The sequence below is a fragment of the Carassius auratus genome, chromosome 2 (assembly GCF_003368295.1).
Source record: "Carassius auratus strain Wakin chromosome 2, ASM336829v1, whole genome shotgun sequence".
NCBI lineage: Eukaryota > Metazoa > Chordata > Actinopteri > Cypriniformes > Cyprinidae > Carassius > Carassius auratus.
Window position 1 is genome coordinate 27,476,806 of NC_039244.1, and position 12,934 is coordinate 27,489,739.

General features: G+C 39.0%; 1 protein-coding gene across 1 annotated transcript in view; it reads left to right on the forward strand.

The window, feature by feature from the left end:
- The window catches only part of LOC113038829 (histone-lysine N-methyltransferase 2C-like), a 114,704-nt gene extending 103,687 nt beyond the window's left edge, over positions 1-11,017 (forward strand). The window contains 8 exon segments of the mRNA XM_026196532.1: positions 86-1,241; positions 4,710-4,846; positions 4,951-5,081; positions 6,295-6,466; positions 7,327-7,443; positions 7,541-7,614; positions 8,244-8,352; positions 9,161-11,017. Of these exon segments, the coding sequence (XP_026052317.1) occupies positions 86-1,241; positions 4,710-4,846; positions 4,951-5,081; positions 6,295-6,466; positions 7,327-7,443; positions 7,541-7,614; positions 8,244-8,352; positions 9,161-9,253 (1,989 nt within the window). The 3' untranslated portion in view covers positions 9,254-11,017.
- The last annotated feature ends 1,917 nt before the right edge of the window (positions 11,018-12,934 follow it).

The following is a 12,934-nucleotide window of genomic DNA, read 5'->3' on the forward strand; positions in this document are numbered from 1 at the left end:
CAGCATGGCTGATTTTATTTGACTGATGAATAAATTGCTATGATGAATGTTGCACACAGTTTAAGTTTCTGTGTTGCGTTTCCAGGCATCTGTTGCTCTACTTCCTGAAAGTGCTCTGAATCAGAGCCCCTCTAAAGTGCATCACCAGTACAGCAACAACATGTCCTCGCTGGATGTCCACTGCCTGGCCCAACTCCAGCCCAAACCGTCCCCTTCCTCGCCGAACCTCCACACGGCTTTCACAACAGCTGAGGCAGCTCAAGCGATCAAGATAGAATCCAAACCAGAAAGCATATCGGAGAGCCATCTCAAAATGACGGTAAAGCTTAAACCATGTTCCCAGAGCCACATGGAAGACAAACCATGGCATCACGCCAAAAGGTGGAAAGGCCTGCGCTGGCGTAAGTGGACGGTACACATCACAATACCAAAAGTTGCCACCCAAACATCGGAGTCAGAAGTTGAGGAGCTTTTGCAGCAGCTCAACTCATCTCTGCGACCGTGCTCAACCACCCTCGATCGGCGCCGATGCTGTTTCTGCCAACAGATAGGTGACGGGATGACAGATGGCCCAGCCAGGCTGCTCAACCTAGACTTGGACACATGGGTGCACCTCAACTGTGCCCTCTGGTCCTCCGAGGTCTACGAGACGCAAGCAGGGGCTCTGATCAATGTGGAATTGGCGCGCCAACGAGGGCAAACGGTGGTTTGTGCATTCTGTCAGCGCTTGGGTGCCACCAGTGGCTGCCACCGACTGCGTTGTGTCAATGTTTACCATTTCACCTGCGCCTTGCAGGCCGGCTGTATGTTTTTCAAGGATAAGACAATGCTGTGCCACCAGCACCGGCCACGAGGATCTGGCGTTGCCGCCGGGTTGTATCTCGAACAGCAACTACGCTGCTTCTCCGTGTTCCGCCGTGTCTTCGTGCAGCGAGATGAGCTACGACAGCTAGCGGGGGCCGTGCAGCAGCCTGAACGCGGCCATACTTTTCGAGTGGGCAGTTTGCTTTTCCATGCAATGGGTCAGCTGCCCCCTGCCCTGCTGCCCACGTTTCATTCGTCCGTAGCTATCTTTCCACCTGGCTACGAGGTGAGCCGTCTCTACTGGAGCATGCGGCACGGCCTGAAGCGCTGCCGGTACATCTGCTCTGTGGAAGAACATGAGGGGCGTCCCGAATTCAGCATCCGTGTCATTGAGCAGGGCTACGAGGATCTGGTGCTGACCGACACCACTGCTAAAGGTACAGCTTTCACAGTCTCCACTCACTTAATTATGTCTCATATACTGTTAAAAGCTGACAGAGTTCCTATAAAAGTCTTACATGGCACTTTTCCACTACATGGTATGGCTCGGTTCAGTTCGGTTTGCGTTTCCACGGCAGTTTAGAACCGCTTTAGAGTGGGCGGGATTATAGACATCTCATTATAGTTGTGCCACCTCTACTGCCGTGCTGAAGGACCTCCTGAAATAAGGTTTTCATTCCTCTACGTCCCATTAAGCTCTTGCTGGATCCGCTCCTCAGCTATCAACGAAAGGACCGTATGTACTTCCCCCACAGACCACGAAACAACCATTACTTTGTTGTTTTAAAAAAAGTGCGCTCGTTTGAAACTGTTGCATTCATTCAAAAACAGTTGCATTTGATCCTCGTTGGCTGTGCTAATTCAGGGTTTAGTGTCAGTGTTGCAAGTTCAGTGACGGAGGTAGAGACAATTCTCTCCGGCCAATCAGTGATCAGCAAGGTTTACACATCACATTTTGGTAACATTATGGCTCGCTTGGAACCTCATCCGAGGTGGTACTAAAAAAAAGCACCAGGTACTGTACTCAGTGGAAAACCCCCCAAAAGCATGCTGTATCATGCAGTGGAAAATCTAATTTACAGTCATAAAAGTCTTACATATATAAAGAATCATGACAATGTTTACTTTGTGGTGTTTATATGTTGTAAATTGTTGTAAGAGTGCATATTCTATCTCTATCACCATTTCTATGAGCAGCTGGAAATAGATAAACCTACACGTTTCAAAATAAATATCAGGCTTGTGTATAATAAGTCCTGCATTATGCATGAAGTCTTTTTTCTGGTTATTATTGCTATTTTGGTTACTTAAACTGTATCTAGCATTTCATTCAACATAAACTAAATTTTCTCTGGTTTGCACCATCCCAAGAAAAGATTATAAACATTAAACACATTCAGTATAGAGATTTTACTAGCACAGGCTAAATAATATGCCTTTCTTTAAACACATTACTGTATCAGCCAAATCTAATATTTGGCCTCTGATTCATATGTATTGATATATTGATAAACCAATAGATAAGATAAACCATTTTCAGTATATGTTACATATTAAATAGAACATCTAAAATAGTATTTTTACACTTGCAGTTACCGTTTTGTTCATAAGATAAGTTCATTTAATGAATGTGTGCCTCAGCTTAAGAATCTCAATACATGGTTTATTCTGTGTGGACTGTGTGGAGTATTATTATATTTTAGCTCTGCAGAGACCCTGAGCAAATATAATTAGATTTTAGTATTATTTTGAAATGTATGATCGATCAGAACTACTATATGATAAACATTAAACATCTCTCATAAAATATCTATTAAAAACAAGACTAAACCGTAGCAGCTTTAATGAAACAGCAGCTTTAATGTTCATCACGGTGTTAAAAACTACAAACTTGCCTTTTGTCTGCAAACAGTGGCGGCTCCAGACAATTTTGATTGGGGGGGCAATGGGGGGTCCTGGTCATTTCAAGGGGGGTCTCATGAAAACCAACAAAAAATACAGTGCACACGACTAATAACTGCATATTACTGCTACTAAACAACAAAAACAACACAGCACATGAACTACTTTGTTTATAATTAATTAATCAATTGCAGTTTGCAAACAATATGCTCAAACTTTAAAGGGTTGGACCTAATCAATAAGTCCACCTTAAATATTGATACAAAACATAAAAAACTGATTCACTGGAATATAGTGATTCATATTATTATTACTGTTGTAGTTGTTGTTGCCTAAAATCGAACACCTTTGCAATGTAAACTACATTTGTAAGGCTACATTTGTTATTCATATCCTTCACACTGCACTTTGATGTCAGGTATATTATGCATTTTTTTATTGCCATTGATATTTTTACATTTATTTCCAGAGAGATATTATTGAGTTTACAGGCTAATGTGGTCTTGCTGTTGTAAACACTGTTGCTATTGTAGAAAAAAATAATAATATTTGCGTCACATTTAAAATATAATTATATTTTAATTCATTTCTGAATAGTTTTTATTTTTATAATGATAATTCAGAGAATGAGAAAATCTGAATAAGCCTTACCAGTGTTGTGATAATTATTTTTAAGGCACTCTATTTGTAAAAAAATAAATAAGTAACGTTAGTGTAATATAATAATAGTGTAGTCAAATAACATAAAAAAGACCAGACCTCTCGATGTCTGTGAAACTTTTCTCCCTCAAACAGCACGCTAGCGTTACTTCTACACACAGCAACATATCTGCATGTTCTCACATCACATCGTTCTTGTAAAATAATAATAAGTAAATAAACATCAAAATCACTTCGCTGAGAATGAAACCCCGCTTACCAGCTGCCGCTGTGTTGAAAATATCCTTTAGCAATTAAAAAATGCGCGTCGGATGAGGTCGTCGTAAGGTGAAAGGTCATCATGTTGGTCATTTTATTTACGGCTAAATTATTATTAATAAATTGTACTAATATTATGATTGGGCGTGGGCAGGCATTCACAAAAGGGAATGTTATTACAAAAAAAATCCATGAGATTTTGCTTTGACAAAAGGGCACTTAAGGGGCAAAGGAGCAGGTGCTCAAGTGAAACTAAAAAAAAACGGTTCACCGGTTGTTTTGCGCTCGATGTAATGTCATTCGCGACGACTGCCCTTCTTTCAAGCCTTCGATTTACCCGCGCTCATAACACTAGCACAGAATCAGTTCAGAATCAATCATCAAAATAATCAGTTCAGGCGAGCTGTGAGTCAGTCTGCTTCATGCAGAATCACACATGCGCAGTATCACCAGCTCCTCGGTTCTCGAATCGGACGCGTCTGACAGAAACGATTCTCGTCCAGTGTAAGAATAAATGTAGAATAATTATTATTTATTAGTATTCTGCGTAGTTTGAAGATATATTTTTTTTATTTATCCCGGATATATATATATATATATATATATATATATATATATATATATATATATATATATATATATATATATATAATCAGGAAGAGGGTGGGGGGGTCAAATGGGGGGTCAAGGCGTTTTTTGGCAGGGTCTTGAGACCCCCCAGGACCCCCCCTGGCGCCGCCGGTGTCTGCAAACTAAGTGATGTTTTGGCCACAATCTAGAGTTACTCTAAAGCCACTTTAAAAGAACAAAATCAAAGCACTTTCAAATCTGAAATGAGTGTAAAAGTGTGCCTTCACTTTGTAACTGAACATTAAAGTGGACTCTAATGCCTTTTAATATTTAAAATCACCCTTAGACCACAGAATAGCCTTTGATGAGCCCCATATACACTCTGAAAACACCCACATTCATCCCATAAAATCACATCCTATATAAAACTGTTTAATTGTTTTTTGAGGTTCAATAATCATCAGTTCTACCTGCGACAATGACATGATGGTTTTTTATTCGTTTGTGTGCTCTAGGTGTCTGGGACAAGGTTCTTGGGCCCGTGGCTGAGAGGAGGGCTGAGACAGGTATGCTGAGACTCTTCCCCGTCTATCTGAAGGGAGAGGACCTGTTTGGGCTCACCGTCTCAGCAGTTGCCCGCATTGCTGAATCGGTAAGTACGGTCAACTTTTATCACTGCATATTGTAACGTGAGCTGTCTAGTTACGTGCAGTTAGTTCCGATGAACTCATTTTGTGATTTGTCACTGTATCGTAGCTGCCAGGTGTGGAGGCGTGCTCGAGGTATCGATTCCGTTATGGACGTAATCCCATGTTGGTGCTTCCACTGTCCATCAATCCATCTGGTTGCGCTCGTTCTGAGTTGCAGACATTCCCCCATCATGAGAGGTCAGTAGCTGCATATCGTAAAAAATTATCGTATCGTATCGTATTGTTAAAAAAATATTGTACGGTCACAATTTTAGGAAAAATTGCATGTGCAAAAAATTTATTTTCTTAATTTGCCCTAAAAGTTGTTACACTGTAGCAGAAAGTCTTAAAGTCATGACATTATTGCATGCGCAAATGCAAAATGAAGATTGTTGAAGTTTTGTTTTAATGAAACAAATTGAACAAAATGGAGTTAACATAAACATTGAACATAAAGCGTTATATGTCAGAAGGGTTTTGCCTTTGAATTAAGTTGAGAAACCTTTGACACATGCGTTGTTGTTTTAATCTTAAACTCACTTCATTCTGATCGTTTTCTCAGGATACGAGACTTCTTGTATCTTCAGTGCTTAATTTAAGAAACTTTCAAAATAAGACACAAATATAGAGGAATAACATTATGTTTTAGCAATATTATCTGAAGGTACACTAAAAGTTATTACCAATTTCTAGTTTAGAATTTTTTTTTTTTTTTACCGTATTTTCTTGACTATAAGTCGCACTGTTTTTCATAGTTTGACTAGTCCTGCGACTTATAGTCAGGTGCGACTTATCAAAATTAATTTGACATGAACCGAGAGAAATGAACCAAGAGAAAACATTACCGTCTCCAGCCGCGAGAGGGCGCCCATAGAGCGACATAGAGCGCCCTCTCGTGGCTGGAGACGGTAATGTTTTCTCTTGGTTCTTCGTTCTCTAAATAAATGCGACTTATAGTCCAGTGCGACTTATATATGTTTTTTTCCTCGTCATGACGTATTTTTGGACTGGTGCGACTTATACTCAGGTGTGACCTATAGTCCGAAAAATACGGTAATTAAAAATCAATTGAGATCTGTTGGAAGTTATTTTCAAAATGTTACACACAATTCGTTTTGTGGTCCCTGGATGTTTACACTTATAGAACACACTGACATATTGTTTTTTCTTTAACTTAATCCTCATGTTTTCTTTATTTAGTGTTAAAATGGTCTTAAAAAGTCTTAAACTTACCTTCATAAAACCTGCGGGTCCATTGTTGTTGTCAGTTGAGATGTTGGTCAATTTGCGTGATCAGCTTGAATACAAGCGAAATCTGTTTGAGGATGTTTCAGTCATATTTAATGGGCGACCTTTACGTTTTGAGTTAAAATAATGTTTTCTTTCTGTTTCTGCCATCGTCTCTGTACAGGCTGAAGATCCTCTCCGTGTGGTCCAGAGCATCTCAGTGCATCCAGAACTCAACCGTGGTGGAGAGAGGATCTTCTCACAGCAAGCACTTTGTGCACTCGAAGTCATCTCAGTACCGCCGTCTGACCAGTGACTGGAAGACAAACGTGTATCTGGCTCACTCTCGCATCCAGGTGAGTCCATGCACACGAGCCACTCCGTGAAGAAGATGTTTGGTCATCTCACCCGTCTGAAAGGGTCAGGTTCAATCAGACTGACTGAAAAGGAAAAGTTGTAAGGGATTCAGATGGGCCTTGAGTAGTGACTACAGTTTCTGTCATTCCTCTAAGAGCATCTTATTGTAATATGTCTCTTTTAAGCCTTTATTTTTGGCATTCCTCACTAATTTTTTATTTTATTTTTTACCACACAGAGATGGTTCATTAAGTTTTTTTATTTAATCATTTGTTTTTACCACCGAGAGTTTTAAATATGGATATTTTTATACCACAAATGCATTGATTCACTTCATATACCCCTAGGGTGGTATATGACAAATAGGGTGGTTTATCATTTGTAAAAATTAAGTTTCTAAAAATGCTCTAAAAAAGTTTTCTGTTATTGTTTGGCTATATTGTTTAAAAATAGCTATATACAAAAGCAACAGAATACAAAAAGTCTATGAAATGTGCTAACAAGTAAACGTGTCAAATAGCTAAGTGAACATGTTTATACCTACTTTTTCATAATTTGGGTAAAAATTTTTACCCAGAAGTGGGCTAAACCTGGCAAAACTTCTTTTTGGGGATGTTCTTGTTTGACATAAATATGTTTTTCAAGAAAATAAAAATGCCAAAAAAAAAAAAATGTGTTTAGTGTTAGCTTGTAGTATTCATATCTAGTTGTATATAAAGTAATGCAAGTCTATGGAATGTGCTCATTGTGACTAAACACGAGTGCGTGCCTGCGTGCGTGCGTGTGTGTGTGTGTGTGTGTGTGTGTGTGAGCTCTAGCCTTGGGTATGGTGCATGTCTAATGTGTCTCGTGTCTGCAGGGTCTTGGGCTGTTTGCAGCGCGTGACATTGAGAAGCAGACCATGGTGATTGAATACATGGGGGATATTCTGCGCGCTGAGGTGGCCATGAGGAGAGAGCTGCTGTACAAGGCTAAGGTAAGGCTCGCTCAAACACTGAGGGAATAGCATTGGGAATAATGTTACCTTAACTTCGAAATGCATTAGTATAAACCTGTGTGTATTTCTCCCACAGAACCGCGCAGCGTACATGTTCCGCATCAGCAGCGAGCGAGTTATCGATGCGACCCGGTCCGGAAGCCCTGCAAGGTAAGAAGTGAACTTGCCTTCTCATATCAGCTATCAAATTGTGTACATTACGTAATAATGCATTGTGAACAACGTCAAATCAGATGTATTATGGTCTCTTCTGTATTTTGCACAATTCTGTTCACAACATCTGTGAATTGTTTCAGGGATATTATTTGAGATTTGAGCCTGCCATTCAAAGGTTTAAGGGTTTTGAAAGTCTCACAAAAAGCCTACATGTATTTCATAAAAAATACAGTAAAAGCTGTAATATTGTGAAATACTATTACAAATTAAAATAACTGTTTTCAATATTAATACATATTTCAAATGTAATTTATTCCTGTGATGAAAAAGCTGAGTTTTCTACAGCCATTGCTCCAGTTATCAATGTTCAAAGCAGTTGTGCTGTAACATTTTTGTTGTTTGTTATTCATATTTTTCAGGATTTTTTGAAGAACCAATTTTTTTTATTATTTTTTTTTACTTGCATAACTGTTATGTTTGATCAATTTAATGCATCTTTGCTGAATTAAAATATTAATTTCTTTCAAAAAAAAATAAAAAATACATACTGCCCACAAACTAATGAATAGTGATGCATTAGGACAAAGCCTCCTAATTCAATTTGAGTTCAATTTATCCCGTAGGTACATCAATCATTCATGCTCACCGAACTGTGTGGCTGAGGTTGTGACGTTCGAGCGGGGCCACAAGATCATCATCAGTGCCGCCCGCAGGATTGAGAGGGGAGAAGAGGTAAGCAAGAGGGAATTCACTGAATATTAACTGCACCCCTGAAAGTTTCATATATTTCTTAGCAATCAGGCATACTGTTAGGGGTGTAAAATCAGTTAGTCTCATCAAATTGGACTGAACCATCTAAAAAAGTTTGTGGCTCAAGCCAGCACAGGTCTAAAGAGGATCTGGGTTACACAGGTAATAATGTTGTAAATAATGTTTCTTGCACGGAACGATTGTTTCGCTTCATAAGACCTCGGTAGGGGCGACTGGTATTACTTTTGTCTTGCTTGTGCTTTTTTGTCACTCTCATAGTGACCGTAGCTGACAGTAGGTTTCAGCTAAAACTCTAATTTCATGTTCTTCTGAATTCATCTCTCTTTTAAAACAACTGTATGTGTATTTTTGCAACTTCGGAGCATTTGTTGCTATCAGCTCACCAAACTTCCAAAATCCCAGAACAGATGTTTTAGAAAGGGACAAAGCCGTTTGCCTTTTTACAAGTTAGTCTACCATGAGAATGATTTTGAAACTAATATTTCAAGGGGAAAAAACACAATTAAACAATTGCTTTTAAGTAGGTTTTTTTACAACTATCTTTTAATTACACTGTTAAATGTCAGTTCCGGCCTTCCTACACACTATACTGTGACCGTTCAGGTTCATTCTGATCCAGACACCTGAAAGGTCTCTTTCAAAACACTTGATGCTCTCCTTGATCATGTGATGAAATGCTGAATAAGGGCAGAGTTTTATAATGTCTGCTCTCATAAGAACTGTCCACAGTGCTTCTGATTTGAGATTTGATCTTCCGTTTTTGTTGTAGCTCTGCTACGATTACAAGCTCACCCCAGCTGCAGATCAGAGCAAGATCCCATGTCACTGTGGAGCTGCCAACTGCCGCAAGTGGATAAACTAAACAGGAGTGACAAGAACAACAGCTCTGAGGTGCCGATGTACCAGAGGAGATGTGCAAAGAAGAAACAGCCAATCCTGGAAGATATCTGTCTATTTAATTTTTTTTTTATGTGCAAGACTAAGAGGAAAACACAACGCGACAATACAGCATTGTGTGAGAGCCATTCGTATCATTTCTTGACTTGAAAGGAAAAGGTTCCATGTGTGTGTGTGTGTGTGTGCGTGTGTGTGTGTGGCACACGGGGCAGATTTTACCAGCGAATGAGGATGGAGAATGAGCGCGAGCACTGTGCCGGGTATTGCCTTATAGGTTGATGGAGGGGCAGGCCCATCTGTATGACGAGATCTGTAGAGACTGAACCGTAGAAATCAATGTAGAACATCACTGAATGGAGAATGTACGGAATTGACTTCCGCAAAGGGACAAACATGTTGCACTAAAAAAAAAGAAAAGGAAAATAAAAAAGAAAATGAACTCAGAAAAAAAACCCACTCAAAATACTTGATTCCATGAGTCAGTTTTATCCTAGATATCTCATTGTTTAGTGTAAGAAAATAAAGGTGTTTTGTATTTATTACTGTGTGAGTGAATGAATGGGCTTATTTTTAAAAGCGGTTTTATGCCGATCAAAAGGAAGCCCGACTGCGATTCTTGCACGCAGTTTGAGATTCTGTTACATCTGTAAATACCGTGTAAATATAGAGAAATATCGGAATAATTGACCAAATGCTACCTTATTCACTACCTTATTCATATTGATGTTCAGATATTTTAGATGTGCCTTTGTGTTTTGCTTTTTTCTCTTTTCATTTCTCTGAATTATTTAACAAAGACACATCATGATACCACGTGTCATAACGAAACTGTACAGAATTACAAAGGTGATTTCACAAGAAAAGTATTTTCTCTGTGCTTTGGATGTGGTATTTGTAGTGACTTTTTTTTTGGATGTGGTATTTGTAGTGACACCATTTTTTTTGGTTTTCATTTCATTTTGTTCCATTTTATTTTACGGAAAGCAGCGACACGGAATTCAAAAGTGATATTCTAGTAAATCAGGTGGGATTGTAGGTGAAAAACTGTGAAATGAACTTTAAACCTCACAAACCGATTACGAGATCACAAGCGTAAACCGAACAGGCACAAGTAGATCATGCTCACTTTTTTTTTAAAGGCTGTCATATGGATTTAATAAAAAAGCAACATCATTGTGCAAGAACGAGAAGTCGTTCAATTGAGAAGCTTGCTTGAGATGATATGAGCGGGAATCGGTGAGAAAGAAGGGTCAGTGTAACTCTGAAAATAATGTACATATGAAAAACAAATGCTTGTTTTAGTTTGATCGATTGAAGTGAAGCATTGTAAAGAGACCGCTATTCATTTTGTAGCCAAAAAACTCTTTTTCCCATTTCACATGCCTTGTTATTTCAATTTGGGAGTTTCTGTGTGCACAATTTCACGTTTAAAAATGGACAGTTTAGACTTTGTATTGTACTGGGCATGAATTTTTTCAAAAGAGCGAGTTGTATATATTTTTTCTCAATGAACAGCTGTAACAAAATTGTTTCATGGATATTTTCCTTGTCTTGTAAAATACATCAATTTCCTAGTGTTTTTTTCTTCTTTTCTTTTGCTCTGTATAGTAGTCTAAATTGTTTTGGAAACTGATGCTTTTTTGAAGTACACAGAGCGATATAGGGTTTGGTATTTGAGGAATTGAATTTACATTTACAAAAAAAGTAATAAAATATTTTACATCATTAACTGATGCACAACTTGTTTTTCTTCTGGTAATGTGTTGCTATTTTTTTTTAAGATATACTTAAAAAAACTATTTAATAACTACAAATATTTCACTGTTTCAGAATATTTTAAAAAATGCTTTAAATTTCATATTCCATCAAGTTTATATGTGATGCTTTGTTTTATTCGGTTCTCTAAAGACATTTTCACACTCCATTCAGCAGCTATATCACCCTGCAGCTCAAGATTGGTTTCCCACTGAAGCTAAGCAGGGTTGAGCTGGTCAGTACCTGGATGGGAGACCTCCTGGGGAAACTAGGTTGCTGCTGGAAGAGGTGCTAGTGAGACCAGCAGGGGGTGCTCACCCTGTAGTCTGTGTGGGTCCTAACGACCCAGTGTAGTGACGGGGACTGTAAAAAGCACCATCCTTCGGATGAGACGATAAACCGAGGTGGATGATGCACATTGGTGGTGGTTGAGATTCCCCCGCTTTCATGTAAAGCGCTTTGAGTACCCAGAAAAGCGATATTTAAAAGTAACTAATCATTATTGTTATTGGTTATTATTACCTAAATGCCAAATGAAAAACATTTGGAAACAAAATTTTACATTTGAAATAGTTCACCCTGGGTTATTCTAATCTAAACCTGGGTAAACAAAATCCTAGGTCATTTTGAGTCATGTTTCAAACTTCTCATAATTTACCCTGGGTTAACTATTCATTCTGAATATTTATTAAATTACATTTAACGCTTTACATTCCCCATGTTAACCTTAGGTTAAAGTTCTTATTTGCCAATTTTTCATTTGTGTCATTGATTGTGGCCTGTATAAGCTACATAATGGCTGTGGCATTGCGCATCCTTGTATTACAGACTGTCCGATCAAGAATTTCCTAAAGGAACTTTTAGGACTATAAAGGTAAGAATAAAATGTCTCTTCTTAGTTCCTATTCACACATTTTCCATTACCATTTGACATTTTCTCCATCAAAAGTCCATGACTAGCTGTGTCTCATTTCGAAGGCTGCGCCCTCTGGAGGTCGCATTAGAAGAATGCATATGTCATCTAGGCTGTCTCATTTCATAAAAGCAAGTAGGACACTCCGAATTCAACCTTCGGAGGATGCATGCAGTGTATCCTTCACTGCTACAGATAACCCACAATTCTTTGCGTCGACGTAAACAACCGTAGTTAATTTGGAAAAAAATGGCACGACCGGCAAATGTAACGATAAACACGAGCGAAGATGGGGTGTTTAAATGCAGGTATTTTGACGTACTTTTTACGTTGTATTACAGTACCTCAGTTGGTAGATTTGGTAAACAGGATTACAAATGTTTAGTGATTTTTAAACGCTGAGAACAATTCTTTGCTATTAAAGTGAGAAATTTTTAATTTGTTTAACCCTCTGGTATTGTAGCTAGCATGCGAGCACAACGACGCACCAAATATGTTGGCATAGCAATGTGATACTGGGTTTTTTTTACCCCTGGGTAAATTACAAGAGTGAGTTTGAAAGTGTGGTTAAGAATGACGATAATGAATGGCAGGAGGGCTAGGGTTCCCAGCACCAGAGCCAGATTCCAGGATGGCACTGTAGAGGGGCAGGATGATTTTAGTCTCTCGCGGCTCTAAAAAATCTGATCACTAGATCATGTTTCCCCACTGAGCGCCTGTCAATAGCAGCGCGAAAGGCTGAGATAGCTGCAACGTAAACCTTAAGCTTGGAGGGCATAGTGCCGCCGTCCATTCATTGTTGCAGAAAATCCAGAATGTCAGACATGGGGCAGTTTCCTGGATCCACAACATTCGATTCACACTATCTTTCAAACACTGTCCATTTACAAGCGTACAGGCATCTCGTAGAAGGGGCTCGCATCTCCGCAATCGTGTCCATCACATGGCGAGACAACGAACCCTGGTTTACTGGTTCCC